The sequence below is a fragment of the Sparus aurata genome, chromosome 9 (genome assembly GCF_900880675.1).
Source record: "Sparus aurata chromosome 9, fSpaAur1.1, whole genome shotgun sequence".
NCBI classification, from domain to species: Eukaryota; Metazoa; Chordata; class Actinopteri; order Spariformes; family Sparidae; genus Sparus; species Sparus aurata.
The window spans coordinates 7,379,096-7,403,472 of NC_044195.1; the positions used below are offsets into that span (position 1 = coordinate 7,379,096).

The 24,377-nt window shown below is 44.9% G+C and overlaps 1 protein-coding gene across 2 annotated transcripts in view; it reads right to left on the reverse strand.

Moving 5' to 3' along the window:
• The window catches only part of kalrna (kalirin RhoGEF kinase a), a 155,928-nt gene that overhangs the window by 95,277 nt on the left and 36,274 nt on the right, over nucleotides 1–24,377 (reverse strand). For both annotated transcript variants that reach the window (XM_030427283.1, XM_030427284.1), the window contains exons 2-11: nucleotides 15,860–15,934; nucleotides 12,323–12,437; nucleotides 10,012–10,204; nucleotides 9,151–9,324; nucleotides 8,941–9,024; nucleotides 8,705–8,836; nucleotides 6,961–7,083; nucleotides 3,618–3,740; nucleotides 3,185–3,376; nucleotides 2,002–2,133 (exon numbers count right to left, since the gene is read on the reverse strand). In XM_030427283.1, the coding sequence (XP_030283143.1) occupies nucleotides 2,002–2,133; nucleotides 3,185–3,376; nucleotides 3,618–3,740; nucleotides 6,961–7,083; nucleotides 8,705–8,836; nucleotides 8,941–9,024; nucleotides 9,151–9,324; nucleotides 10,012–10,204; nucleotides 12,323–12,437; nucleotides 15,860–15,934 (1,343 nt within the window). The remainder of the gene's footprint in view (nucleotides 1–2,001; nucleotides 2,134–3,184; nucleotides 3,377–3,617; nucleotides 3,741–6,960; nucleotides 7,084–8,704; nucleotides 8,837–8,940; nucleotides 9,025–9,150; nucleotides 9,325–10,011; nucleotides 10,205–12,322; nucleotides 12,438–15,859; nucleotides 15,935–24,377) is intronic.

Genomic DNA, 24,377 nt, shown 5'->3' on the forward strand with positions numbered 1-24,377 from the left:
TTTATCAAATAAAAGTGGAATGATCTTTCAGCATACTGTTGCAGTGATAGCTGCGCTGTGGGCTGGTTCAAACATCCTGCTGTTTCATGAGCTATTCTATTCTACATATCGTGGGCTCTAATAGTCTGAGCGTCAGATCGCGGCTGGATTTAAAGTTCCTAAGGGGGCAGTGCATGGGACTCTTTGCAGAAGCTGGATCAGTTTTATCCAAAAAAGATGATCAGGCAGAGCAAAAGTGAGCACGCCATCAGAAGAACATTACATCAGGCTTAGAAAAACCAGGACAAAGAGTTGAGGTGGGCGAAGAAATGCCACAATTTCACAGTGGACAGACGGAAGAAAGTCTTATTTACTGAAGAATCCAAGTGATAGATCAGTGTCAGAAACGAGCACAGAACTGACTCCATCCTGACAGAGGAGGAGAACCACTCCACTCTTCAGAGACATGCTCCCAGTACAGGTCAAACCGGCCGCTGTCAAATCATGCTGGCATAGCATGAGTCAGCAGGTTTTTTACACAAACGTGTGGAGTCCATGCTGCTCAAAGTGCACGCTGTACCAAAAGTCACGCAACGTCCTTTAAAGATTCAACTTTTCACTAAAAGTGTGAAGCTGAGATCATCAAACTAGCGCTACGATGGAAACAAAAAAGCAAAACAGATGTATCCTCCCTTGTGGTCTCGTGGGACTTTCGGACCCGGCTGTGTGTCTGGTGACTAACTAACTAATTGTTTAGCCGCTCCTTCTTTTATTTGGAAAGGAACCTTTCCACAAATTGTGCTGGCCCCTGAGCCGGTACGCTGGCAAGACTGGCGCCGACACGAACAACGTTAAGATTTGCATAATGAGATGTACGAAAGGACACTGGATAAAAAGTAGGCTTGACGAGGATTCAAAACCAAGGAGCCAGCTGCCTTGATAAGGACTTAGAAAACCAAACTGCACGAGGAAGACAATTTTTTTTTTCTTTTAATCAGTGATGAAATAAGCTCTGCAGAGATTAGACACTGTGTCTGTCTCGCTTAAAGCAGCCAAGAATTGAGCAGCTTGCCTTTAACACACACAAACACACACGCGCGCACACACACCTGGCACAAACATCCACATGGTCGTCCTGTCTGCCTTTAAACGTGTCTGTAGTCACATTATTCTAAAGAGCGGAGAATCTGATGCTGTAACTCGTTTACATTAAACAAGAGGAGCCTCTGCTTCCAGCTTTTATCTCATGTCACTTCGTTGTTGGAAACCTGAAAGAACCTCACGCGCTGAAACAAGCTTTCCCCCCTCGCTGAATGCATGCATCAAGTCAAGAGCACGAGATTAAAAAAAAAAAAAACCTCTCGCCAGTCTCGGAGCGTGTCACTTTTTGCAGCGCTCTCACGGGAAACAATGCAGTCACAGTCTGCCAAGCCAAACCGCCTCAGCCGCTCGGCCCGGAGCTTTACCCGTGTGTGTATATATGGACTTATCTTTTCACAGATAAGTCTGAATTGAGCCAACACTGCAACAAAGCCCGCCTAAAGATAAAATGCCAGACTGCAGCGCAAGAGCGAAGGAGAGCGGGAGTGTTCCCGGGATAAATGCGTTGGAACGAAGGAAGGTTTTTTCAGACGGCAGATCTGGGCGGCGGTGGTGCGGCAGCAGACCGACACCTCCCTGTCATCACAGCCACTCGCAGCCAGCGTCACCGGGCTGCCAAAGAGCAGCACGAACAGCACCCTAAAGGAGCGACCTGCGTCCCTCCCTGAGGGGTGGACAAGTACTGCTTTTGAAGGTTTTCCAACATGCAATTTTTACAAAATCCTACAATTTCAATTCAACTACGGTGAGCAATCGGACCGGAACAATGTCACAATCTACATCACTGACGCTGAAGCCTCCACTACAGTGAGAAATGTCATTTTGGTCGGAGTACAACGCTGGCTTCAGCCTTTGTGGCCTCACCGTAGAGGCTCTAGTATCAGCGTGGCAGATTTCAGTGGCGAGGCCATGTTGGTTTACCTCAGTGTAAGCCTGGGTCACCTGCTCGTACAGGCTCTGGTGGCGGTGGATGGCGATCTCCAGCTCCTGCATCTCGGACGGCAGCCCTCCCTCGCTGCAGACTTTGCACCAGGCCTCCACCTCCGACAGGAACTGAGGAAGCAACACGGCACACACACACACACACACACACACACACACAGAGAGTCTTGTGATTTGTGTCTTTTATGTGATTGTGGAAGATGGAAAAATGGCTGCCGTGATGCGTTTTGGCAAAGGCTGTTCTAAGCCCCAGACCGTGGAAGGATGGTTTCATAGGTTTATTTATGACAAAGCAAAAATGACATCAACAATCGTCCATTCTTCAATTTTAATTTCTTTATCGTTAAAAAAAAAATCTGCCTTTGCTGATAATGGGCTGCCATAGATACATGTGGCTGCTGTGGTCCATTCTAAATGACCTTGGGACTTGGGTAGAACACCAAATATGAGTTTAAGGCCACAGAATATAAAAAACAAGATGATTCACCAGCAGGGTCAGTGCGGCTGCAGAGTGAGGACAGCCTTCTCTTCCCTCCCCCTAATCTCCCTCATTTTCACACTTGTTTTTATTCCGTCTGTAGTCGCGCCATTTTCCCTTTCGCTCGCGTGTCTCTCTCCTCGTCGCGCGTTTCATCTTTCATCTTTGTTCGTTTATCTGTTTTTCATCATGCTCGTTTTCAGTCTCAGCCAATCCTGCGTCGCCTCCAACACACTCTCTCCGTCTCCCCTGTCTTTTCATCTCCGGCTCTCTCCAACGTACACTTGTAGCTAATGTCAAGGGCCCAGCAGGAATCAAACAAGTCCCATCTGTTGCCATGTCAACCGTCCAAGAATCAGCAGCAGAGCAGTTTGATCTATTAAACATAATCAATAATACAATAAAAGTAGTGTCCCATTTACATTTCACATTCTGGACCCGTGTCTGCTGCGGAGAGATTCCTGGATTAGATAGTCGGAAACCCGGCAGCAGCAGTGTAACAGTAAGTGGAACAGCTTTTCCTCTAATGACAGAGAAGTCCTTCCATTAGGGGAGGAGGGGAGATTTATTTTTTTCCAGCAAACATGGCCGATTTGTTCTCGCTGCTGTCAGCTCAGGAGCCGAGCTCAGCTCGTTGATGAATCTCTGTGAATTCAAAATTTCGAGCTTTTCTCGTGTTCTCACCTGTTCGGCCTTCTGGTGAAAGACGGACGACATGGCGAGGATGGTGGAGCGCTCGTCAAGCGCGGCGGCGAAACTTTTCCAGTCCTGATCCAGCTGAGCGGAGATCTGCTTTATCTGTGCGGAGGCGTAGTGACCGGCCTCCGCCAGGCGGCTCGCCACTGACATGATTCTGTTGATATTTACGTAGGCATTCTGGGAAGAAAAGACATGAACCAGACGCTGTTGTTAACCGGCCGATCCTGCCATGGATTGTGGGTTTTCTCTGCTCCAGTGGTGTTCTGGAAACATTCGAACGATTTTGTCACAGTAACTTTTGTAAAGCAAAGTTCAGCTGAGCTAACATGGCCCAAACACATGACTATATTCTAGTGTCGCTCACACGTTGATCTACAGCGGGCCACTATAAGAGCTGTGAGTGTGAAACATTAGCTACCATGGAGTTCATGGCGAAGTGGTTGTGTTGCGTCTGCAGCTCCACAGCGTGTTGGTAACTCCGGCCGATCTCCGTGTGACTCTGCAGGAACACCTCCTTGTTGTGGCTGATCCAGTCAAACATCTGCACACACACACACACAGCAACATTAATAGCATTGCTAACTTAGCTCCTTTCACACAGGGATCCTGCAATACTGCCCCAGCACCCCCTGCATGTCTCACTCACAACCTCAATTCACCTCTGTTACTAACTGCGCTGCAACAACCCACCATCAGATTAAATGTTGGCAGTGTACCTTTCTGCTAACCAGGAATATGTTGAATCTTTGTTTTGTTCATGTGCTTATGCTCTAGTTAGGTTTGGACACAGTAAACCACTAGTTAGGGCGAGGAAAAGATCATGTTTTAGTATATTTACACCTGGTTTTACAGTCACAAACACGGCTTGAAATGTCCTGATACACAGCGGTGTCACCACTCCCAATGCTGAAATGCAGTCTCAAGCTGTCGTCTTACAGCAGTGTAGTGGCCTGTTAGCCCTCCCCTCCATCCCCTCCTACTCCCAACATTCACTTCGTATACGGTGCCTATCAAAAAATATCCAACCCCTTGGACTATTTTCCCTTTTATTGTTTTTATAAATGGAATTGCTGTCAATATAATTTGACTTTTTTTGGGGGGGGGAAAAATGCCCAAAATGTTGAAGTGAAAACAGCTGTCCACAAATTAGAAGCATCCCACGGCATGATGCTGCCACCACCGTGCTTCACGATGGGGATGGTGTCTGTGGCGATGTGCAGTGTTTGGTGTGCAACATAGCTTTTACACAGAGCGATCGTTTCTGCCTTGAACAGGCTGTGTGGTAGGGACTACACATTTGTTTTGTGGTGCTACTGCGAGCACGCTGAAAAACCCCGACATTTCACACATCTTAACTCAAGATTCACTCGAGTTGAGATTGTTGCTGTCGACAGCTCTAGAGAAGCTTGTAGGCGGACCTTGAGTTCAGGCCTTTTCGTCAGACTACTGTTTCCCCAGATCAAGGATGAACTTTCACACATGTAGCGAAACATGTGTGAAGCATTTTCAAGCAGCTGCCGTGACTAATCTTTTGTGTCTACTCCACAATAAAGTTGGTGAGCACAGCGTTGCCATAACTGAGACAGCCCGCGGCCCAAATTATATAAACGGGACGCAGGCTGTAACAGAACAAAGGAACACTCTTTGAAAACATGTCGTCATCCTCCTTTGTTGGCTTCATCTCTACCAGCTGATTAGTGTAAAGCCTAAGAGGCCGGGACAACCTTCAAGGTTGCTTTTCCGTCTGAATCGATCTTTGCAGACAGATGGAGGCCACTTGTAGTGCTGAGTGGCTACCATGGTTACCACATCATCCACACAGTCATTTTCTCTGGCTGTGATTTCAACAGAACGATCACCTCGTCAGGTCTGACCGTCTCCCCTGGCTCCGCGGCGAGCGCTGAGTGTTTCCCACAGTGTGCACTCGTCGACCCGCCCCCGCGGCTCCTCGGCATGAAAACACCGATGTGGACAAAACTGTTTTATTTTTTTCTCTCTGTTTGCTTTACAGTAAATATTTACCGCTCCCGCATGTGGATGTCTGCGTGGAATGACACACTGACTCGACTGACGCCCATTTATGTTTGTCTGTGTGTGTGTGTGTGTGTGTATATCCCATCAACAACCAAGCGCAAGCAACTCTGTCGGCATGACGCAGGGCTGCAGGTCGAAAGCCTTCAGCCAACTTGGACTCGTACAGTCCCGTTACCATCATAGATGATATTTTTGCATTTGCTGATTTTTGTTCCGTTGTGTCCAAATGCTCCATTTTTTTTCAGAATTTCTTTTATACATCTATTGGCTTACAAAATAAAAGAAATTCAGAGGTTTGCTTTAATGACAGCTCTCACCCGAGCTGCGCGGACTCATTCTTGGCCGTCTTTGGTCCGGCAGCGTCCACGTTAAACACACAACATGAACACTTGCCCCACTAAACCACACATTAATGAGGAAACCTCTGGTAGCTCAATAACTACAATTTCTTCGGGCTACTCAAACGTAAAATGGACCTACACAGGGCTAATGCTGCTAGCAGTCAACGTGTGCTCTCTGCTGCTGTCTCCCCTCCACCTCTCTCCGTCTGCACCCACCTCCCAGTCATCACAGGCAGGCTGATCTGAACACCTCTGCTGACCAACCACATTTCTTTTTTACATTACACTTTTATTATTTGTTTCACAACTAAAATATCCCTCATTTAAACACCGCTGACTCTCATTCAGTATCATTTTATCACACTCATTTTCACTTTCATTTCTTATGTTTTGCTTATTCTTGTTTTTGTTTGACATTTTATTAATTCAGCCCCTTATTTGCCACGCTTGTTCTGAACACGTCAAACGGGTCGCGACAGGGGCAACAAAAGACGTGGAAGGTTCTGTGTCAAGCAGAAACATCTGCGAAAGTGGCTGTTGTCATAAACGCAGTTCGTTTGCCCGTGATTGCCCTCCGTTTTTATCTTTGATTCACGCGGAGTTTTGTGTTTTTTACGAACTTCAGTGGAATCTGAGCTGTACCTGTGTTCCTTTAAACACCGACTCCTTCACATCGCTGAGCGTGATCTTTCTATATATAGCAATTTGGAAGGAAGCTGAAATAGTTTTGCATGTGGTCTTACACAGCTGGTATGTTAATGATGAATGGAATCCAAACATTCACTCACAACCACAGCTAATCACTTAGCCGGGCTAAGTAAAGCAACGCTGGCTGATTTTCCGACCGGATCAGCTGCTAAATGTGTTCCTCTGTTCAGATAAACAGCGCGGGCTAATTCATTAAGACCACAAACAGGTTTCCGGACAAGTTTCCGGTGACCCAGATGCGAAAAAACTGTTAGCAAATACTATGTTTCTGCCTCCGGACGTATTTTTGGGGTCAGCCTCATCAAATCGATGCTATGTCTCAGTAAAGCAGCATAAATAACAAAGCACCAAATACAGTTTGTATGATCAACAGGTTTGCTCGTGACGGCTGACATAACTCTCTCTCAGTGCATCACATGGCCTTCACAGTAAAAGCCCACTGGATGTCTGATTAATGCAGTGAGACATACAAGACAGCATCACTGAGGGCCGTTTACTGTGCAGCAGCAACAGGAACAGAACAAGTCAGCGCGAGTCAAACTTCCTTTTTTTCGGCACATTTGTTCAGACTCCTCGATCACGTCCTCATGCAGCCATCACAGTGACGTTTGACTTTTCTCTGTAACACGCAGATACCTCCCACTCTTACACTGACACCAGGCGCGGGTAACGGCTCACCTTCTCAGCGTCCTGTTCGAAGAGTCGCAGTTGGAAGCACTGGTCCAGCTTCAGCTTCCTGACGTGCCACATCTGATGGAGGTGCTGCCTGGTGGAGTGCAGCTTGTCCAGCAGACTGGCCACCTGGCAGGGAGCAAGACCGCAGAAGTGTTTCTACTGATGCCTCATCAAAGTTGGAGCTGTGTTCTACCAGTTGGACTGTTTTCTTCACCAATAAGCCGAGAAACATGTCTGGTTCATGGTCGGACAGTTGAACGTAGATGAACAGTTTTTATTGTCTTTAAAAATCAATGATATATGACTGCTGCTGTTTTTAAACCTCTCAGGCACGTTTTACATTTACTACATCATTTTATTCATTATTTCTTTTAATTCATATATTATTCATCTATTTTATATTCCCCTCAGTGCTGTGATTGGCAGGTCACACAGGTGGGATCTGTTGCATTCTATCCTGTTCGCACCATTTAAAATGCTTATCTATTGCTCAGTCTCTTTAATCCTTCTTCATTTATCTTTACATTAATTGCAGAGCACTTTGAGACTGATAAACACAACATACTTTAAAAAAAAATTAAGAAATTAATTATCTTTTACGCCTCAGATTAAATATCAACATGAATGCAAATGTGTGTAGTGAACAGTGTGTGAGCTTTATGCAAACAATCTGCAGCCTGAAACTCAGTGTGTTGTTTACAGGGTTCATACACATTTTTCAAGGTCAAATTCAAGCACTTTTCAAGCACTCTTAAGGGTCATTTTTAAGATTTTCCAGCACCTTATTGCTGGGGTGAAATACGTATCTAAAGGAATATATATACTTGTGATTTTTTTCTTCACTTTTTATCACAGTTATGTACATTGTATCATGCTGTAAACATCGTACATTATATTTTATGATAGCAAAAACTTCAGAAATGAATTATCCAGTCTGATCCCAATTTTGTGAAAGACACAGAGTTATAATGTCAAGCACTTTCAAGCACTTAAACTAAAATCCAAGCACTTTTCAGACCTTGAAAACACAACATTGGAATTCAAGCACTTTCAAGGATTTCAAGCACCCGTACGAACCCTGTGTTTATGGTGTAGTGTCCCTGTGTATTTGTTAAGAGCATCACTTGGTGAAATCATCAAAATTCCTCATGATAACTGGTTAAGAAATTGCTTATTTACTTTCAGATTTCCCGGTGAGCCTACACCTCAGTGCTTGTGCTTAATATTCCGGGACTCTAATGAACTCCCTCAGCATATCTGCCAACGGGGCGTGAAAGCATCTGCAGATAACAACGTTTATTACACATATGCTGTGGCCATTCATTCATCACTCCATATTGCTCTGCACAGATGGAAAATACTGTCAATTTAACAAGTACTTCCCGAGCTGTTTACATCATCATGGCTGAGTCTGGTGAGCTCATATCGCTTCACACCCTATTTTGTTGCCTACCTTTCTGCCTGTTCTGGCACGGCTACACTGATGTGTGTCATTAGGTATCAGCATGCTTTTGTAAACATGTAAGGGGGGGGGGGCGGCTGTAGCTCAGGAGTGATCACAATCAGAGGGTTGTGTGTGAATGTGTGTGTGAATAGGTGGATATGTGTTGTAAAGCGCGTTTAGCGGCCAGTAGACTGGAAGAGCGAGTCCATTTACCATTTCTGTGCATCTAAGTGCAATGATGAATCGCTTAAGTCTAGTTCAGGAACCATTTCCGTGTTTACTGCCAGCTGGAGTGAAACTTACCTTGGGCACCAAGCTCTGGAAGTCAGCAGAGCCTGAGATGCAGTTTCTCCCTGAAAAACCATCGCTTGATCGGATACACTGCAGCAACCTCTGGCCCTCCCGGTCCAACTCCTCCACTGGAGCCTTCAGCACCTGCAGGAGAGGAGGACACCATGAGAAATGACTTGCACGATAACACGATTCTTTTAGATGTTCCACGAGTTTGTATCAGACTGTCCAGACAGCAGCGCTCCCACCTTTTTCTTCAGCTGTGTGTGCTCCTCTATCAACCGTCGAGATCCTTCCACATCCGCAGGAAACTCCTTCTTGGACAGAAGCTCCTGCAACACACAGCAGAAACTGTGTCGATATGCAGTTCCTTTAATCATTTTTAAAACTTCCCATATCTCAATCCACCTTCCCCTGAATCCACCATTCATTGGTCCGCCCATCCGCCCACGCCCCACCTGCAGGTCCTCCAGTCTGGACAACAGGTGAACAGCGTTGGACATGAACTCCTCCAGGGAGACCCTCAGCTCCATCCACTCCTCGTGGTTGTAGTCCAGAGAGCCTTCAAAGTCGTCCGTCAGTTGGGAGGGGTCCACCAGTTTGGCCAGACCCTCGACTGACACCATGCTGGTCTGGTACGCAGGCAGAAACACAAGAGACATATTCAAAAGCGTGTTTTTAGCAGTGATGGATCAACCGTTTGTTCCACTGACACATGCAGCTCTGACACCCACAGAAGGAAACATGTACAGATAAATACTATCTGTATACCAGTATGGTCAAATCTGGAAAAAAGGCAAGTCTCAGGAGAGTTTACACCAGAATACTTGATTCTGTTGGCCAGAGTGTACTTCCTATTTCAATCCATGTCAGTGGCTTTAAACCTTCAGGAGAGTTTTCGGAAGATTATGTCAGCGGTCACACACTTCAGACTCATGAATCCATTTGGACTTCATGCGGACAGTCGTGCTGCGAATGACTGGTATTCTTCATCATGATCACGAAAAATAGTGATCACCCAGAGCGTGGCTGAGCTCGGGAAATAAACTGATCCAAAAAAAAGTCTTACACGTGCCTCACTTATATTTACCAGCGTGGCTCAGGACCGAGTCCAATGCAGTCCACAAACTCAAGTGGACAGAGTGGAGAGCAGAGGCAATGTGGAGAACAGCACTCAGACTGTTTTAACTGTTCAGGCTTCCCTCGTCTCAACAGAACTGAACGGTTAGCTCGTCCAAAAACAAACACTTTAGCAAGTTATTGCATATAAAAAAAAATCTATATATTTCTTTTAAAAGCACGGAGGCCCACTGACTGACCTCAAATGAGAACTTTGCACTGCCAAAGTTTGTCTTCTGTTTCTGCCAGAAGTTGTCCGGCTTGATGATGAGAGCCACGCAGATCTCGGCCGGGAAAAACTCCTGCAGCGTCTTCAGCAGGGGCTTGATCAGCTCCCACTTAGAGCCGCGCATGTCGATGATGACAGTGAAACCACGTTTACAGACGTCCTCACTGACAGGAGAGACACAAGGCAGCAGAGATGCAAATGACAGAAGAGAAGAAAGAGACAGGGGAGGTTCAAAAGAAAGGGATGCTGAAAATCCTAACAGAGAAATTACTTTGTCTTACCGGTCCCTCTCGGGCTGTTACATGAGAACAACTATCGGTGGCCTAAATGTCTTTCCACATATATGACTATCAGCTGCAGAACAAAATCAACCCCAAATCAAGAACAACTCCTCCCCGAGTCTCAGCTGTATCCTCCAGGCACAGACGCTCTGAACACAGGTGTGTGGTGGTGAGATGCATAATTTCCCCCATTTTTTGTAATTAATCACATCAGTGGTGCCTGAGATTTTGCGTGTCGGAAAGAAAACCGACGGCACGTGTCAAAAAGAGCCTGCGCGAGATCAAACTGTGAGGCGCGGAAGGAAAACGCGCCGTGTTTGACTAAGAAGCTCATTAAAAAAAAAAAAAAAAAAATCGCATGTTTCATACATTATTCACATCCCCTCATCAAACTATTCAGCGATAATTCTGCTCGCATGTGGTGCGGATCAGATCGAGTGTTTGTGCCCCGAAGAGCAAGAGAAAGCATTGAAATGCATATTTTCAGATCTGTTTTGAGTCACATTCACGCGCGTAAATAAATACGTTACGAGTGGCCCTCCAGATGGTGATTTCGTCTGCGCTTGCTTGCGTGTTAATTTATGTGAACATGTGGTACGTATAGCGTACACACCATAAGCCTTCATATGTGTCTGTGAATATGCAAACACAAAAATGCTATGGGGCGGAACAGCTCTGATTACTTGTGGTGTAAAGTTCAAGAAAGTTCCATTGACGGTCACCAAACGCGTAACAGGACATCACTTGAAAGCAGATATGTCTCGATGACCGGAAGCTGTTCTGACACCAGTTGTGCTCGCTGGAGCCCTAATGGGCCTTAAAAGAGTGAAACTACACTGAGAATCCCCTCACCTCCGCTAACACGCAGCCTCTATTAATATAAATTCAACAAAGGCACATCCATTATAATCCGCCTCGGGGAAGCACAAACTCACACTCGTCGCCATGGAAACAGCAGCTCTATTAGCGGGAGGAATCAGAGCGGGGCTGATAGGGATCAAACGACAGAACAGATTTGGGATCGTTTAGTGTTCGAGTCAGTCAGGTAGATTGGAGTCGCACGCGCAGACTAGATTGGAAACTCCCCCCGTTGTTACATTCAAGGGCACTCGGTCATCTGAGCGTTTAGTCAGCTAATAAAAAAAAACTTCTTATATCATTGCAAAAGGCTTATTTGGCTGTTTGTTTAGATTTTTTTTTATTATAACACAGCTCATCAATGTAGGCTTAATGCCTTTTAGATTAATCCTTGACGTAAACGCGTGCTGGAGTGCACCACCAAGGAGTTTCTGCTTGTAAGTGGACATTTTCACATTTTAGTTTACGCCTGCTGGTTTCTATACTCACAGCAGCCCCTGCTCTGAAGAAACCAATGGCAGACAAAAAGGCAGAGTCCACCCAAAACCTGATCATATGTTTGTTTTCAGTCATTTCAGTAGGAAAAGATGTTGTTCTGTTGTTTGACCAGACTTCTAGCTGCAGCCAGCCATTTCTGCTGACTGAATATCATGATCATCAACATCATCATCATCATCATTAGGATCTGCTTTCAGGCTACTTCACATCAAATCACTTGAAACAGGTTTAGAATTGACCCCAAAATGGCCTAAATTCTTCAGTGGGACATTATCTGAAGGGACTGGTGTGTTACGGATCATTGATCAATTTTCTCCAGACGAGCATATCCCTCGTACCATCCTCAGCATGTAATGAGGGGCGGCAGGAATAAATGGACCTGAAGTTAAGTGAGACTGACCCGCCGCTGCCTGCTGCAGACACTGCAGCTTTCATGCTGATGCAAATCAAACGCCGCTCTCAGTCTGCCGGGTGATGGAGAAGAAAGGAGCGGTTGATTCCACAGAGCGGACGGCTTCGAAGCACTCCACATGCACTTCACCCTGCGCCTCTCTTTGCCAGTCCCATTCACTAAACGTCACTCATCCTATAGGCGCAGTTCTGACTGCTTCCTGTATGTGTGTGTGCTCGTGTGTGTGTGTGTACCTGGGAACAGTAGACAGGTAGGTTACCAGCCTTCTCAGGTCTTCCTGTTTTATTCGGTCGTGATTACTCCTCGCGGGAAATGTCAGGATCGGTCCTCCTCGTTTGTCTCGCCCACCTGTGCACACATAGAAGACAGAAGACAGAAGTGTTTAATGATGCCACGTATGTAGCATTTAAAGGAATATTATATCCCTTTTATCAACAAATATCATATAAACACCTCAAGCAACATGACATCTATCCTGGGAACAAGTGGTGACCCTGTAGCCAAAGCCTGATGCAGCTTCTGCCTCTGAGCTGCGTGAGGAAACCCTGACAGACACATTTGGTGAATCCTTCATTACAATGCATTCAGCAGGCCTAGCAGGTAGCTGCAGTAGAAGCTGTATTAGCAGCAGAAGAAGCAGTCATGGTACAACTAACAATAGTGGTGGTTTTAACAGCCGTACTAGCAGTAGTAGTTGCACTTGTAGCAATGCTACGGGTAGCAGTGGTAATAGCAGCAGTAGCGGTAGCATAGGAAGAGCATGTTGCAGCAGCAGTAGCTGTAGTACTTGTAGTACTTGTAGTAGCAGTAGCCTAATGTTAGCAGTAGAAGTTTATAGTTGCACTGCTTGTGCAGCACGGCCACATAAAAGATACAGGAAAAAAGGATTTTTTGAATGTCAGTGATGCAATTCAAGTATCAGCCTAAACAATAACAGCAATTATAATATTTTTGTAAGAACTACATGACATGACATGTAGATAAAAATAAAAAACTAAATACAGACCGCACAGTCCATGAAGTATAACCATTAAAACACTGTAATTACGGAGCACACGTCACTCCGTACTACGACCACTGTCACTCCATTACCACCAGTTACACCACATCAGTGTTAATCTGCACATTACTTCACACTAATAGCTTTAATATCTCTGTATCAGTAACATAACTCCCATCACAGCTACATCATCCAGTAAACACACTTTCCAGGGCTCCGAAATACAAACTCCCTCCCTGCCTGCCTCCCTCCCTCCCTGTGATGAATTATGTGTGTAGAGATGTTTTGGTTAGATTAATGTAAGAAACACAAACCACACTGTTTATGAAACTGCTACTCAGACATGGAAAATCGGTGTGTGAGTGTGTGTGTGTGTGTGTGTGTTTTGCATGTGTGATTTGGGCGAGAGCACGCGGCTGTAATCTAAGGAGGAATCTCGATGACAGACTGTCGTTGGCACTGCGTGTTTAACATGCTCTCTCTCTTTCTCTTCCATTCTTTCTCTAGGTCTCTTTCCCATACTCTATTTCTAATTCCTAATAACGTGTGCTTACTGTACTCTCTGGAATCATTACTAAATATGTATGATTATCTTTATTACAATAAGGAAAGAGAGATATTTTGTATATTTTGTTTGTAAGAAAATAATCCACTCTAATACTGCAGTATGAGCCTGTAGTATAATCTACAAACGTGTTTGTGTTTGCCAACAGTTTCAGAACCTTATTGGCAATACTTTATGTTAAGACAATAAGAGCATGGTTTGATATGTCAAACTCAACCAGCAGATTAAAATATTAAAACAATGTTTTGGTTTTTTTTTTCACATTTCCACATTCCATTGCCCCAACCAGCCATTTAGAAATCTGACACAACCTACAGTGCAGCTCAACTGGGTGCTCTTGCTGGATGTTATCAGAATCAGAATCAGAAATACTTCAATAATCCCAGGGGGAAATTATTTAAATAACAGTGTTTTTATTTATAAAAGTCTATTTTATAACAGTCACTGTGCAGTCTGTCCCAGATCAAACCGTCCGAGTCTGGCATCAAAGGTGCCGTGTGCACCACAAGCATACCTCCTCTTAGCACCTGCTCAAACAGCTCTCCCATGAAGTAAAAAAATAAGAAGTTTTAAACTCCTTACAGTGCAACGTTATTACCATATATGGGTCTTTATGGGTGCACCTGGTTCCTAGCAGACTCTGGACTGGAGTACAGCCCCTTCACATTCAGTCTAATCAAATCTGGGTATGGTCCTGTGGTACTGCCACGGCCTTGAGTCTGGGTCAAAATGTGTAAAGCCCGAGTTGATTGAGGGTTCTGTTCAGATCTAGTCCAAACTTTTGGCCTCACAAAGGCCTCCACTGCAGAGCTGTGGATGCAAGTGGAGCGACACACATTTCAAAATAAAAGTGTGAAAACACTTTTTTAAAGTTTTTCTCGCAATCTGTGCTTGTGTTCTTTTAAACTCACAGCAGCTGTTGCAGTGGAAGAAAATGTAGTATTCAGTATCTCAGGGGCACAACAGTTCTGGTTGGTCAATTCACCAGGTCATGTGATGTTACATCTTGTTTGTCCAGAGTCAAAATACATCACATGGCCGAGTGTGTGTGAGTGCGATGGCCCGCAGAGTGAAACAGTTCATGTGTCGGCCTTCTCTGCTTGTTTTGGCACACGGCGATGTGCAGCGCCTGCCAGAGGGGAGAAGTTCACATAAGTCATGTTCAGGGTGTGAAGGGCCTGTGATGGTTTTCCCTGCCCACTTCCTGTCTCAGGAGGTGCGCAAGTGTCGGTCCACTCCAATGATCTTTTCTGCAGCCCTGAAGGTTTGTATGGCTGTCACAGTGAAATTGACTACGCTGAACGGGGTCACCTCTGGGGGCTCCTCCTAAAGTCCACTGTCATATCCACTGTTTTGACCTTGTTCAGCTGCAAGCTGTTGTGAATACAGGCCCAGCTGCATGAAGATTTGTCACAGTCTTGGATCAGGCTGTGGACCCTGAGGAGTTTGACAGAGGGGTCACTAGAGGATCAGAGATCCGGGGCCGTATTCACAAAACATGCCAAGGCTAAAAGTAGCTTCTCGCTGGCTGAGTTAAGAGAATTTCCTAAAAAACACAAAAACAGGGGTGAGTCATTCTTAACTTTGAGACTTCTACATCTATGATCTAACACTAATTGATATTTTACTTTGGCTCTATAAGTAGGTCCTGAGTCTGAGACAGTTTAGAAGCAGCCCAGGGGACTCCTCAGACACCAGCCGAGATGTGTTTCACAGTGATCATTAACAGTACTCTCTACTTCCTGCTACATATTCAACGAATGCACTTAATGGAACTTGCCTTGACAAAATCCCTCCATTCAGAACACCCTGAGTCATCACCAACACACACGTCACTTCCTCTGTGTGCTATGTTGATGATAGAGTTGAAAGATAGATTAAGTCTATCTATCTATCTATCTATCTATCTATCTGTCCGTCCATCCATCCATCCCTCCCTCCCTCCATCCATCCATGTTGGATGCTCTCTTCTGTATTTATAAGAACTAATTCTCTGACACAGATCAGCTGATGGCTGTAGACGTAGCTAGCAGGAGCTAAGATATGATCCTTTCCTCTGTCAGATTTTCACCGCTTCACAAACCCCAGTCCTTCATATGAGACTTCTCTGACGGGGATGTGGTCTCAGGCTGCAGCAGATATGAGCTCGGACTGTCTTGGATTGAAGGTTTCGGTGATTTAAAGCCAGCACTGACTGACACCCACCTGATACAAAGGCAACCTTCTCCTTCAACACAGGAAGAACATCAGACGCCTTGATGCCTTCAGTCCTCAGTGACCCTGCAGGGAGACAGAGAGAGAGAGAGAGAGAGACAGTCAGTCAGTGGAGCTTTTAGCATTAATCCCATTATCAGATCAACATTCCTGTGAGGAGGGACACACCCACACACACACACATACGCACATCCAGCTCTTACTGTACGCTTCTACACATCACGGGGAGCTTCTGTTCTTTTCTATTTCCCATACTGCCACGATGCTATTGTGAGTGTTTTAATACATTCATATATTGTATACACCGGTTGACAGGAAGCGTCAGCAGCCACTCTTCAGAGTCATATGGGTAATGTAAATTTACGGTGAAACGAGGTCACGTCATCTTCATTCCTCCCTCCTCTGCAGCCGCTTTGTATCTCGGCGATTTCTTTCCCCTCGTCTTGCTCCGTTTCTTCCCCTCTCGGTTCATCTGGTCATCCGTCTGTCATGTTACGAAATCTCTCCCTCCCTCTCTCATTTTGATCAAAGCTCTCTCTACCGGCTCAGCCCTCCCTCTCTCTCTCTCAGCACAAAACAGGCCCAAATGTCCACGTCCTGCTGTGTGTATGTGCATGTGATACACTGTCCTCCTGGCTGTGAAACACACACACACACACACACACGCACACACACTTTCGCTCTCTCTCTCTCTCTCTCTCTCACTCAGACAAGCACAAACACACACACATACACACACACACACACACATTCCAAGAGCATTCCACAGTGAGAGCGCTAAGTCGGCAAAATCTATCTCAGGACACAGAAAGGGAGAGAGAGAGACGCCCGACCTGACTGGTCAGTTCCATCTTTTAAAACGCTGACATCAACACAAATCTCCTTTTATATTCATGAAATACGGAGGGAGAGAAGCCAGGCTGAGGAGCCCATTGTCATATTCAAATCCACCATTTCCAGACCGATATCGGTTGGCTGATAGTAATGGAGGATATTTAATATACTGGCATCAGCCTGTATGTTGTCTGATATGCGGCGATATGAAAAAGTTTTGTGTAATGGAGAAAACCATGTTCAGGGTATTCCATGCACCGCTCAACACAATACACAGATTTGAACGGCACACGAGATTTAAAGTGCAGTCAAGTGTTCTGCTAGATTCGTGGAGGCTAGAAAAGCTGCACTGTTAAAATAGAAAAACTCCAAAAAATGTAAGAATTCTCAAAAGTTTATCAGTTACTGGTCGACAGCAGTCCATGTATCAGTCAACTGCTGACAACAGGTTAACTACTTGGACAAATTTTGGACATTAAGGGGGACGTCCCTCAAATCACCTAATGGTTCAACTGTAAAATAACCTGCTTCTACTACATTTTTCTGTTTGATAACCGTATTTGAGGAACCACTGGAAAACATTCGGGTATGTGCATCACCAACGTATAAGCAATGCACCGAAATCAGATCGCTCAGCCACATTCGGAGGGCGTTCACGACACGTGACCAATCAGAGGCGTCCACAATCCAGCAACTGAGCAATTAGTCACGAGCATTACCGTCCTTCAAGGCTGATGGTCTAATTGATCAGTTTAATGTTGCCTCATGTAACAGCGTGCAAATGGCTTGCAGGAAATTGTTTTCATTCAAAGCTGGAGGAGCTGTTGAACCTACAGAGCTGGATCTGCTGCAGGTGACTCCACCGCATGAAAGCACCACCCCGCTGTCTTTCTGAAGTCTCGGGGGAAGTATCAGAAACATGCCTTCTCTTCCCAGTTGTGAAGTAAAGAATATGTCAGATGTAGAAAAATAGGATGAAAAGTCTTAAACCACTGGTGTAGTAGTTTGGGAAGTCCCAGAGTAAATACTGCAGTGTAGCTGCTTTGAATGTTTCCTCAGGCCTCATTCCTCTCCACTGGGCCTACTGTGAATGGATTTTATGTCCAGGCTTCTGCTGTTCCATTTGCATTGCTTCCAGCCACATTAGTGACGGCACGATACAGTTTCAGACTGCATGAAAATGTCAGGTTTTATTTTCACGCACACAGAGGCTAAGAGCACAATATGTCAACATTTAAAATCCAACTTAGACAAATTAACTTAGAGTGTGTTCATGTTGTGACAGATTTTATATTTGTCAATGCTAATATTCAGCAGAATCATTTTGGGGTGTAGATTGTTTTTAAAGTGTACTGTGGTATAAAAAGAGACATTTATGCTGTATATAGTTAACTAACTAAGGTATCCAATTCAACTGCAAAAGTGTTACTATTTTGTTAAATTCCCGTTTCCTTTAATGACAGTATTAAATTATGACTCAGCGTTGTGTCACTTTTGTATATTATTTCAAGGTTCGAAATTCCAGTATCATGACACTAATAGTCCATATGTAGTGTGAGTGGGACGATCTGTTCACACACATGAAAACCACTAATGCAGATGTTACCGCGCCAAACAACTCAGGTGAGGTAAGCTACAAACAAGCACCAAAGCTCTCCTATAAACTTTAAAGCAACAATATGTAGAAATCTTGTGTGACACCACTGTGGTTAAAGGAGAACTTCGGTCGATTTAAACATGCAGCTTCATTGCTCAAGCTACCCTTGACTTGCCAGTACCGAAGACGCGAACAAATTTGGTCCAGCCATTACCGAGCTCCGTGAACGGAGATGTAGCATTGAACGCTAACGGCATGGGGTCAGAACTTTACACTGTGTTTTAAGCGTCTTAACATGCTCCACATCTCACACCAAAAGTTATGCAACATCAGCAGACACCTTAGCACACAGCACTGTAGCGTGTATGACTCAAACTGAATAAAAAAGTAGTTAAAATAGTGTGTTTGTGCAAGCAGCCATGTACCTGTTTGTTGACATCCGTGTGTTCCGGTAGCTAGACGAAACTAGCATATCCATCGAGTGTGCACTTAACAGGCTTAACAGGCTATTGTAAGGCTCATGGCCCATGACAGGCTGTAACATGGACATGTACATTATGAACATAAACACGAAAATGCTGGATTACGTTTCCGTCTCCGCCAGTGAGGGAGTAAGTGCACGCTCGACGGATTGACTAGTTTGGTCTAGCTACCGGAAGACGCCGATGTCAACAAACAGGTAAGTAGCTGCTTGCACAAACACACTGTTTTAACTACTTTTTTATTCAGTTTGAGTCATACACGCTACAGTGCTGTGTGCTAAGGTGTCTGCTGATGTTGCATAACTTTTGGTGTGAGATGTGGAGCATGTTAAGACGCTTAAAACACAGTGTAAAGTTCTGACCCCATGCTGTTAGCTGTCAATGCTAAGTCTCCGTTCACGGAGCTCTGTAATGGCTGGACCAAATTTGTTCGCGTCTTCGGTACTGGCAAGTCAAGGGTAGCTTGAGCAATGAAGCTGCATGTTTAAATCGACCGAAGTTCTCCTTTAATACAAATATATATGTAAACATGTACGTAACCCTCTGTCGGCCCAACCCTCTCACTGACGTCACACAGTGCACAAACAAGAGACAGAGACACCATTCACCCTGTCACAAGACATACATTTGGTCGCACAGATCGCACAAAGGTTTTTTCATGTAAACTCTCTCAGTGTATATCTTCTTTAACACAATAAACTCAACTGCCATGGTCCTAAAACAAACGATATCTGTTTAATTTGATGACAATAACTACACTGCTAATAATGAGAGGAAATAAGTTACATGTGCTTATAGAAGTTGATCCTTCAGCCTCCCAGGCAGTCCTTTTACGTATGTATGTCATGTGTGTATGTCTTGTATGGTTGCTGTGTGTACTTCAACCATGCTGTACCACATTCTCAATTACATTTGATAAAGTGGGACAGCTAAAAAAATTTTCTTATCTATGACAGATGTACACCCTTAACATTAATCTGATCACAATCCTATGTCACTGACCTCGTCATGCAATTCCGACAGCTGCTTCGTGACTGACAAGTGCCCCGCCCCCCTCTCTGGCATCACCCCCATGCAGTCATGTGATTTTATCCACATGACATCCAAGCTTAACGTATACGAAAAGTACTGCTGACAGTTGTTTGTAAGAAAAAGAAAATAACACTTGATCTTAGGTGTCCTAAATAACTCAATGTCCAAGATTACCCAGATTCACCTGACGCTTCTTTCTTTCTCCCTGTTTCAGCACTCACTTCAGACCAAACCTGCTTCCCTCTCCACCAAACCAGCCTCCGGAGTGTTCACATGCTGCTTTGCTGTTCCAGAGGTTCTCATCATTTGAAATGTCAGTGTAGACAAATTCACAGCGCAACTGCTGTCATTAACACGCATTTATGGTCACATTGTAAGATGTCATCGTGACCACTAAATAATGATTTTTTGAAGCTGGCTGTGATTTAGTGTTTTTGTATCTGCAGAGAGGACAAATAGAGTGTTTTTACTGCGGACGGACAGCTCTAAAAGAATGGCCCGAGATAACTAATGTGACACATTAATTGGATAAAACAGCCTTTCTAAGCTTTATCTATGACCTAATCTGCCAAACAATGTGAATTTTTAATAGCAGCCCTTAAATCAAAATCAACCTCAACTGTTCCCTTCGACTGGCAATGTTAATGAATGGATCTGAGGACACACAACAAGCTGTCTCTGTCTAGCTTGCGGTTTCATTTAACAGACAATTTCCCGATGCTCCTCCCTGGGAGACACAGCTGGATGGTTGAGGACCGGAGGTGAGGTCAGGCCACAACACATGAGTCTGTATCTGTCAGGCTTGATATTAAAACTGAAATGATTTGCATACAGTCGAAGCACACTTTGTGTTCCAGGAAATGAAGGAGAGAACAGAGTGGGTGTTGCCAACATCAGCAGCTTTTTGTACAACAGCATAATTTATACAGGCGAGGACGAGGAAGTGTGTGTGTGTGTGCGCCTGTGTGTGTGTGTGTGTGTGTGTGTGTGTGTGTGTGTGTGTGTGTGTGTGTGTGTGTGTGTGTGTGTGTGTGTGTGTTTGTCCAGAGTAGACAAGACTGACAGCTTCCTGTGTGTGTTGGAATGACAAAAGCTGTTTCCTCTCAACAGTAATGGACTAATGAGTCTCACTCAGTCACCGCCCCATCCACACACACACACACACACACACACACACACACACACACACACACACACACACACACACACACACACACACACTCATGCACACTTGTCTCTCAGAGAGCATTCATTTTTTTTTTCATTTTGGTTGGGGGGATAAATGTTGCTCTAATGTTTTGTTCCTGAGGAGTGTGTGTGTGTGTGTGTGTGTGTGTGTGTGTGTGTGTGTGTGTGTGTGTGCTTGTGTGTGTGCGCGCGTGTGTGTGTGCTCGTGGTGCCAGTATTTCCCATGTGTTCTAGTGATGTATTTTACTGGTTGCTATGGTTACCCCTGAACTCCAGGACAAAATGGTTACACACAGGCGGGCAACCTGGACGTCATGTGATCTGCACACACAACCTTTATATCACGACAACAACCTTGATGCACACAAACTCACACACTCACACACACACACACACACACACTTCTCAGGAACCAAATATTAGAGAAACATTTATTCCCACACTACCAAAGGAAACCCATAAACATTCTACCTTGAATGCACTCTGCTGTGTGTAATGTGCTTCTTTTGTCAGAGCAAGGTTACCGTCAGGAAGCGTAACTCCTAGCAGTGTGTGTGTGTGTGTGTGTGTGTGTGCGCGTGCGTGTGTGCGATCCATTTTATCTCTGTCTATTCTTGTGTCTGACAACAGGGGTAAGGTCACAATATGCACGGCTGCACACACGCAGGGAGACATAGCTGGTGTTCAACGTTTCCAGACGTGTAGATGTCAAAGGTCAGCATGCAGTCCTGCTGCAGCCATTAACACTGATAACCCCCCCATGCACACATAAGCTCTTAGACGCAGCGCACAGGAAACGAGTGATGACCCAACCTTACAGGAAGGACTGCTATCGTCATAATGCAGTCACAGTGAGATAAGCAGTCAGATGCCCGCAGTTTGAAGCTCTGTTCACGTAGTTAAACACCTCAGCCAGCGAGAGGTACAAGCTTTTCAGCAGACAGTGAAGGTGACACTGAGGACGCTCAGACAGCCAACAGACGTCTGTTTCTCTTATTAATGCTGTATAAATCACCGTGAATGTGTTGTACGTTCATCTGAGGGGAGAGGCTCATTTCCCACATCAGCACTGCTGTGGCCAAATATTAAAAAGGCAGCAGAAGCCTAATGTATCTGGAAAGGACAGCCAGTGTGTGTGTGTGTGTGTGTGTGTGTGTGTGTGTGTGTGTGTGTGTGTGTGTGTGTGTGTGAGTGGTGCGGTCACAGTAGTTCTTCTTGTAGCTTTACTTTACCAGTTAAAAAACACATTTGGCTGCACATGCGTGACCATGTAGGGTTTTATTTGAGCTGAAGAGAAAAGCAGTGCCTTATTTAATTGTAAGGCTTCATCCATAACTAACCATCACATGTAGTAATAGGATAATATCTTAGTTAGCATAATCAGACAACAACTTTCAAAGGACACACGCTCCAAAGCCCGACGACTGCAGCCTTCCCTCTCATGTCCGGTCCGCACATTCTGAACATCTAGAACAGCTAGCCTGACAGCACCTGAAGACCTAATATTGCCTTGTCCATGTCAGACATGATCAGCGGCACAGATCATCCGCACGCTGATCACAAAATCGTCTGATGTTGTTCCAGTGTAACCAAGCAGAGTTTCCCAGACAGACAGTGACCTGCCCCGGCTCAATTTGAACTCATTACTTTCATCGTTGCTGGCATGTAAATGAGGCCAGGCACACGGTCAGTCCTTCACGGTTATTAGAAGTTTTATTCACTGGGTGTTTTTATGCTAACAGACTGCTGCAGAACGCCGGGCCGGCTTTTTCCCCGCTGGTCTCCTAGCAACACATGCCGAGTCGGAGAAGTTCAAAATGAGAAAACGCGTTGGTTAAATTTCTTTCTGATTATTAGGTCCACATTTCTTCTGTGTTTTCATCCACAAGAGGAGAAGAATGTAGTCATATTCCATCTTGTAACCTAAAATGTAACATAGTCCAATCTAATAGAGACAGCTGCTGAAAAGGAGGTAATAACTCAACTCTGTCTGATGAACAGAAAGCTGCTGTTATACTCTCTGTAGTCTGCTCCCAGATTGCCGAATTACAACCTGAGTGGCATTCAAAAACTACAGTCCGGGTTTTCCCCAATGACAACTGTCTCCTCCAGTCAGGAGCAATTAACCAATCAGAGCTTAGCAGGCAACCATCTTCCCGGCCAGATTCCACCTGGCCCGTCTCCACCAACAGTCGTCGCAAAGAATACCAGTCTATACTCGACTGAAGTGAACCGCAGCCGTGTCAGTCAGCACAGAGCGGATCGCTCCAGACAGGAAGTCAGACAGCAGGACGACAGAGTGCATCCAGTCCACGTTCAATATAAAACATCCTGTGAGGACTCGTCATCTACAGCACAATGAAGTCGGAACAAAATAGCTTCTCGCGCGGTGAAACCGATGTGTCCAGTGGAACCAAAGGGTCATCAGCAGCTGCATTTATTAACAGTCGTGACGGACGAATGGAAACAGCGTGGATGACTCAGTTTTCCAGGTGAAAGTTGACCCACAGAAATGACAGCTCCCTCATATACAGATACATTTCTTTGATTCATTTGAAAATCGTCAACTTCCCCAAGCCAATGCTACACCAACCTCCACCTGCACACGATATGGACACATTACCCCTGAACCCCTCCTCCCAGTGAGACGCTGGCTAATAAAGGTTAAATGAATGTGTTGCTGCTTCAGTCTGATTATCAGGCTGCCTCTGCCTTTACCTGCCCTTCACATCAAACCAAACAAGCAATGAGCTGTTGCCATTAGCTACAGCTACTGGCACACTATCAGAGCAATTCAACTGACAGATCTGTGACCAATCACAGGTAGCTTTAATCTGCTCTCCAAATGTCCCTGCTGGACTGTTATCTGTAGTCCCTCCGGTCATTACAGCTATCAAGAGTCCAGGATTCTTTTCAATATTAAAAAGAGTCCGGTCTAGCTGTGCTCTGTGTGCCTGGGATCATTTCTGATATCTTATTTGGTGCTATGAAAATAAAAAAAAATCGCCTGAATTGTTGCTGACATTGTTACAGTATGATTTGTCTAAATAATACATATTTGGGGCCTTTTTGTGGCTTTATTGACAGGACAGCTTGAGAGATGACAGGGAATGGGACGATAGAGAGGTGGGATGACGCGCAACAAAGCTCGCAGGTCGGACTCGAGCCCTGGGCTGCTGCAGGGAGGACAAAGCCTCTGTAGATGGGTCACAACTCTGCCAACTGAGCTACTGCAGCACCCCTTTGCCTAAATAATGTTTGCATTATGTCACAACTTTTGGGGATTTTGAACCACTATAAGTTCCAGCACTTAAACAAATTCACTTTTTTTATGACTCCAATTTGTACAAAATATCTTCAAAAAATGTCTTGAACA